This window comes from Schistocerca gregaria, chromosome 1, assembly GCF_023897955.1.
Source record: "Schistocerca gregaria isolate iqSchGreg1 chromosome 1, iqSchGreg1.2, whole genome shotgun sequence".
Taxonomy (NCBI): domain Eukaryota; kingdom Metazoa; phylum Arthropoda; class Insecta; order Orthoptera; family Acrididae; genus Schistocerca; species Schistocerca gregaria.
This window is the reverse complement of record NC_064920.1, coordinates 172,015,829-172,022,916: the sequence shown is the minus strand read 5'-3', so window position 1 is coordinate 172,022,916 and position 7,088 is coordinate 172,015,829. Positions and strand designations below refer to the sequence as shown.

General features: G+C 42.3%; 1 protein-coding gene across 1 annotated transcript; it reads left to right on the top strand.

Annotated features, from left to right (window-relative positions):
• The first annotated feature begins 6,025 nt into the window (after positions 1 to 6,025).
• Positions 6,026 to 6,799, top strand: LOC126336086 (putative gustatory receptor 2a). The gene has a single exon (XM_049999601.1). It carries the CDS (start codon positions 6,026 to 6,028, stop codon positions 6,797 to 6,799), a length of 774 nt encoding a protein of 257 aa, XP_049855558.1.
• The last annotated feature ends 289 nt before the right edge of the window (positions 6,800 to 7,088 follow it).

The window sequence follows — 7,088 nt, the reverse complement described above, 5'->3', positions numbered from 1 at the left end:
TTCCTTACTTTCGATTTTGGTGGGGACATGTGCATTGATGAGCGTATATTTTGTATTGGCGCTCTGAATGCGCATAGACATAAGTTGATTGTTGATGAGTGTGATTTCTTTGACAGAGTTGAAGATGCATCTGTGTACGACAAAAGCCGTGCCGAAGATTGGTGCGCCTTCCGCTACCTTTTGTTGGGTTTTGCTCTTGAAGATGCAATAGTTGCCGTTATGAAAGGATGAGAATTTTTTGTCGGTCGATTTCTTCTGTGAGAAAATGTAGTGTTCCTGTTTGGATCAATGTATTGATATTTACTGCTCCAATGCATGTTTTTCTGCTTCTGTGGAACTTTACCAGAGGTCTCCGATATTCTCTGCTGTGCTAGTCTGTACTCACCAGAATCCGAAAGTACTGTTGCCATCTGTCGATGGTCGGGCTGTGTACCACCTGACGTAAAGCTGAACTTACTTGCACAGTTCATGTTTGCTTGTGTTTCATTGGTTTGGCCTGGATGAAACCTAGACCGGATAGGACTAGAGGCTGTTGAAGCATTTGGAACCAAATATTTTCAACCGAGTTCCTTGAGCTAACAGACGCTGACCAGAGTAAAGGAGATTTTCACGCAGACGTGTCTGGCTTTTGGTTTCAACAGGTTGAGGATTGTGTTAGTATTTGGTCCACACCAAGTATTTGTTTTCCTCGGTACTACCCATATCTGGAAGGCGCCCGATGGAGGATCTAACAGCCTAACACAGGATTATAATTATTATTATTATTATTACTATTACTTTTATTATATCATCTACAAATCCGATGCAGTGTATCTTCCCACCACTGAAATAGACGTTTATTGTTTGATTCAAAATTTGCATCACATAAATATAGGGTATAATTACGTTACAGTGCTGCTAGTAGACATATTCTTCAACTTAGACAGTTGCTAACTGTTACTCCATCAGAGGAATTTGTGTGTGCAGCACTGTTGCAATGCACACGTTCAAATTATCCTATTTCTGTAATTTCAGTTCGATACCAGATCGTTCTAATCGGATTCACTCATTCAGTCTTAATGTGTATTTCCGACTACGACTCTCATCATATGATAGACTCACTAAACAACATTCCTAATCGGAATGTTGAATCTAGATCACTAATCTATGACAGGGCCTGAGTTCTTAAACACTATGGAAAATACTAATACAATGTGCTTATTACAAAAACACTTTAAATATAAATATATGACGTAACGAGATAACAATTTATTTACAGCACCACAACCTCATACATCAGAGCCGATCACTGCAAGATTGGTTTCAGGGCGAACGGAAGATAAAGCGGTTGCCGTTTGTTCCACAATCAGCGGACCTTAATCCGATAGAGAATATGTAGTCAGAGGTAAAGAGGTTATTGCCATATGGACCTAAAACGCAAGCGACCTTTGGACGAATATGGAAAACGTATGGTGGGAAGTAAACTATCACGCTATACTATCGAGGACCTTAGTGGAATCAGTGCCCCCACGCCTTCGAGAAATCTTCCGTTATGATTGGTGGTTGGGTTGGTTACTAAAGGTATACTCATCCATAAAACTATGTGGAAAATCATCTGACAATCGGTAAAGCTTTGATTTGTCGCAGCTCTTTAGCATACAAGTCCAATTACATTCAGTCTCCTCGTCACAATTCATGCAACACAAGGTAACTGAAAAATCTCATCCACTCGATGCCAACTGAGGAATTCATTGGAGCATGCGTTGTTCAACAAACAGCAGTCGACACTACCACTGGAACCAGTAATTGTGTGTGTGTGTGTGTGTGTGTGTGTGTGTGTGTGTGTGTGTTTTCGTGTTCACCCACAATCTGAATCAATACCATTAACATTAGAAAGACAAGCAACAATAAATACTGCATCAAATATAGTTGTAAAATATTCTAATGCAATGGCTAGTTCCTACAAACTGAATTTTACCCAGCTCACATCCTACATATTCCGTTAAGTAAGTAAGATGTATTAACTCCATAATATCGTTAAAACAGACACTGCACTCTGGTTGTCGCGCCTCACAAGTGCAGCGATTAGCAGTGTCCAATGCCGCCGCGATTTGTTTATGTTGGCTGAGCATGAACACTGCAGCAGACGCTTCGCCATACACAAAAAGAAATCACTGCAGTGAGCGGACATCACTGCCTGGATGTTCTTATAGTAAGCAATGTGAGACCTTAGTTACAGTTGCCATGGAGCAATTGAAATTCCTATCATGTCATCAGTCATCAGAAAAGTAACCAGTGATGAAATGTCCACTCTATTGGAATCCCAAGAAAATAGTGACGTTCTCACAAAGTAACGTGAGGTGATATCAATTGGTTCAAACGGCACTGAGCACTAATGGACTGAACATCTGAGGTCATCAGTCCCCTAGAACTTAGAACTACTTAAACCTAATTAACCTAAGGACATCACACACATCCATGCCCGAGGCAGGATTCGAACCTGCGACGGTACCGGTCACACGTTTCCAGACTGAAGCGCCTAGAACCGCTCGTGGTGATATCAAAATTTATCCAAAACGCAGTAGTAGCACACAAGTAAATGTTATGTTTCGGAAGAGTATACCTCATTTACTCCTTTCACATTAACGTCCTTGTTTTAAGATGAAGTGAGAAAATAAACAGTTTACTGTTCTGAAACACAATATGAAACCAAATTTTTATCGTAGACCCATCGGAAACTCAAAAAGAAGGGAGCTCTCATTTCTACTGTCCAACAGTCTGTTTCCTTCCATGCATTACTACCGCTCGCAGATTCTTATTTTAGCTCTTGCGCGCATCACGTTCTTCAGCAGAATGAGTCTTAAGTTATTTATTGTGCTAATTACGTGTGACGGTACGTCACATAAATAATGACATTTTTATCGGTTTTAAACCGTAGTTAACGTATTTTAGGAATATAGTTAGTATGAAAGATACAGTTAATGTTCTTGTAACTGCTGAAATGCAGCAATAATTTAAGAGTAGCATCTTTATTTAAAACATGTCTATGAAAATAAAAAACGATCGTCAAGAGACGCGATTGTACGGTCGAGGAGGAAGTTACGTACTTTATGGTACTCACCTTGTTTTGTTTCGCGACACGGATGGCAGCTATTGAGAGGCTACACATGTTTTATGTAAGTTATTCGGCAATTTTGCTAAAATAAACTAATTATTGTTATCACAAAATTCATTTATTTGTAATAAACGTCACCTGAAATGGTCGCAGTGGCTAATTATTTTTAATAAGCCTTTTTTCAGTAATTTTCGCTGCGGGCAGCTCATGTTCGGATGCAGCCTCTGGTAGGCCATTACGCGCCGAAGTATTAATTTATTTTTCAAAGTGTTAACAGTAACTGTAAATGCGAGAGATTTCATTGTAAGAACGTTTCTGTATTGCAACAGATAATTAATTTACGTTAAAGTTAATTTTTTTAAAATTATACAGATTCCTTGGGTTCAATAAGTTTTATCTTTGCCGCTCCACGACAACAGTCGAAATTCACTCGAGCCTTGCTTTGCAATCAATAAATAGAAATTAACAAAATTACATTCAAATCAGTAAACTATATTTTAGCCATCACGTTCAAAATCTAAAGTTGGTACATGAATAACAGCGGCCCTTTAAAGAACCCGTTTCATATTTACTTATGCACGTAAGTAAAAGTGATAAGAAAAGACAGTATCCCTGAGGGAAAGAATCATGCTCTAACAAAAGAAAAATTCGTCCTGATAAATTAATATATACGTAACAAATGGCAACGTAATATACGGTATGACAAAAATGCAACAAAGACGAGTCCTGTTGAGCAGTGAATATCTTTGCACATGGCTGTGATCACCAATAACTGCCAACTGCCACAACGCTTTACAGAATTCATGCGGCAGACAACACAAGTGTGAGTGCACTTCATTTAGTAAGTCGGCAGGATACGAACGGAAACGTCAAATTATCGTCGCTTTCCGAGTCATATTCAATCCCAAATGGGTTGTTATTACGGTAGTTGCGTGTTCTAGCATTTACACTTCGGTAGTGCCCACATGAGTATTCCGATAGCCCGAAGAACCTGTCAGTGTGAAACCATCCGGAACTGTAATAATACCATACTGCAAGAACTCGAGACTGTACTTGGACTCTTCCGCTCGCTGGGTAACATCTTACTGTTATTTAGGATTCACTCTGTCCTAAGTGTAATGCCAATGCAACTTCACATTGTTGAGGCGCTTTCTGCTTTTCTTGACAAACATCAGCAACTTGTTGTCACTGCGAGTAACACCTGTTTGGTGATAATGGTACAATGTGAGACCTGAGTTAGGTAATGTTTTCAGCTACCACCGATATTTTGGAGGGAGTACACTCCGCCATTTTCAAGGCAAACTGCAACGGATAATCTTGGTTCACGGACTGATGCAAGAAAGATAACACACAGTGAAGGCTAGTGCCACCAAAGATGACCAAAGTCAGAGATCTATAGTGAGGCTACGAACTAGCAGGTGAGGTAACATTGACTCTATCCCTCTGTTTTCTGCCGGCCGCGGTGGTCTCGCGGTTCTAGGCGCGCATTCCGGAACCCTGTGACTGCTACAGTCGCAGGTTTGAATCTTGCCTCGGGCATGGATGTGTGTGATGTTCTTAGGTTAGTTAGGTTTAAGTAGTTCTAAGTTCTAGGGGACTAATGACCACAGCAGTTGAGTCCCATAGTGCTCAGAGCCATTTGAAACATTTGAACCTCTGTTTTCCGACATGTGAGAGCGCAGGATTCGAAACAGAGTTCAAACAGAAACCTCCATCCCGGTTTACACGGTTGCTCCCTAATTTAATCTCAACTGCCTCCTTAATAACAGTGTCCCAACAGCTGTACGTGCCGGCCAATATCTTGGTGTTGTTATATAGCATGGGTTGGCCAGTATCAAAGCAATGTACAGCAATATCACATCTAATTGGCTACTGATGCAGATTCAGATGCCCGGACTTTGCGTTGTCAGGAGCAGTCGGTTTTATTGGCCACCTTAAGTGAACGACTCGGACTTAGCCTTTGTGACTGCCGACCGGCGGTCAGGTTTTATGTCTAAAACTGTACGTATGTTTACTTGAGACTTAATGAATGGCTTATATAGGAACAACAGAAAAGTAATTTTCTAGTGCTCTACGATCGGTAGTCACTTAACGACGATGTTACAAATGAAAATAAGGGCAAATATTGTTTTTCTGTCACTGTCAAGCCAACTCCAAGGAATTAGCTCTTCGATCGCATTTTCATTAACGGTATTGAACCAACGAACACGTAGCACACGGGCTACGAAGCGATGAAAATGTTAGTAGACGTGGGTTGTGAAGGAGAAGGGTTTGCTATGTATAAAGCGATTGTTAAAATTAAATCTGATTATATGTGAGTGTATTGTGGAATAACATTTACGTGTAACTACTATCTCTATGATGGTGGTACATTTGCGCTCAGATTACGTCAACAGGTATCGGTTGTTCTAGTAGATTTTCCAAAATAAGATTAGCTGAAGCGAAGTTATTTGCCGTTTATCTTTGTGTTTGATGCATAGACAGTTTCCTTGAAGGATAAGTATAATGTGTGAAAACAGCTTTAGAAAGGCAGTGAGGCCTCTCCTAATGGTGAGTCAGATATGCGGCCTAGCTCCCATGACCAGCGATGACCACAGTTTTCTAACTCGCAGCTTCAACAAGTATTACAACAAAATCATCAGTCAAGGCATTACTTTATTCTGGCTTTTCGCCGTTCTCGCAATTGGTCTCTGTTACATCGCCAGCCCATGGAACGCTGAACAATTCTCTGATGTAGGGCTGCTAAATCGAGTGACGTACATGCTGGTATATTCGTTCACCTGGTTAGAAGGGGTTTTCATACTCAGTACATGCTTGTTGACTCTTAAACGGAATATACAGGAAACGACTGATTTGTTGGAACTTGTGGACGCTTTGATTGCTCAACGCGAAAATTCATATGGTACTACAATATACGTCGAAACGCGAGTAATGACTAAAGTGCTGCTGTGTGCTCTGATAGTCCTCGTGTGCGGTCCAGTTTCTTGCATTGTAGGCGACTTTCTCGGCGTTTACCCAGGATCAGACGCTGTCTTCCTCATGCTAGCTTTCTGCAATTTCTGGCACGTGCAGTTCATCGGCCTGTTGCTGACGTTACGTCACCGGCTCGGCATTGTAAACGTGCAGCTGGTGAGGAGCGTGCGTCCACCAGTGTCCAGCGACGCGGACCTGGAGCACGTGGTGCCGCGGGCTGGACTCCCGGGGGCTCCTGTGGCGCTGGAGGCTGAGCTGCGGCGACTGCAGCGCGCCCGGTTGGCTCTTCATCGTTGCGCCCGGCTCTGCGGACGTCACTTCGGCCCTGCGCTGCTGCTGAACGTGTTGGGTTCCTTCGTGACCCTGGTCAACCTTTCGTTTTCCATAGCGCTGACATCGCGCCACAGTGAAGCTCCCGTATCACTTATATATGTCATAAGACTGGCACTATCCTTGTGGATATTCGTCATCCTGGCGCGACTGCTGACGTTCTGCTGGGCATGCTCGTCGACTGCAGAGCGAGCCCTGCATTCAGAACAGCTGATGGCCAGAGTTCAGGTTTTACTGCCCCCGCGGGAGACGGTGAACGCCCTACGGCTGCCTATGGATGCCGTGCAGTTCTCCGCCTGTGGCTTCTTCAATATAAACATGCCTCTCTTTGGCTCATTTGTGGGTGGTGCTGTAGCGTACTTCGTCATACTTCTACAATTTTCTGAATACACTTTCGATTAGGTTTCTGCGTATAGAGTTTTAAGGGAACCTGAGTCAGAAATTTTCTTTGCGTGTTGGTTCACATTTTTCACACTTATCTTACAATTATATTATCTATGTAAGTCCGCAGGCTTTCGTGGCGGTTAAAATTTCTAGGAATGCATCTAATTTCAATAGAGATGACGGCTATACGATTCCGGCATCGTGGCTCCCCGGCATCAATGAAGTAAATACGCGGCAGCGGTGTGGTAGCGGCATAAACAACGTGCTGCAAGTCACCTCGGAGGACAATAATATTTTGGGTAAACAT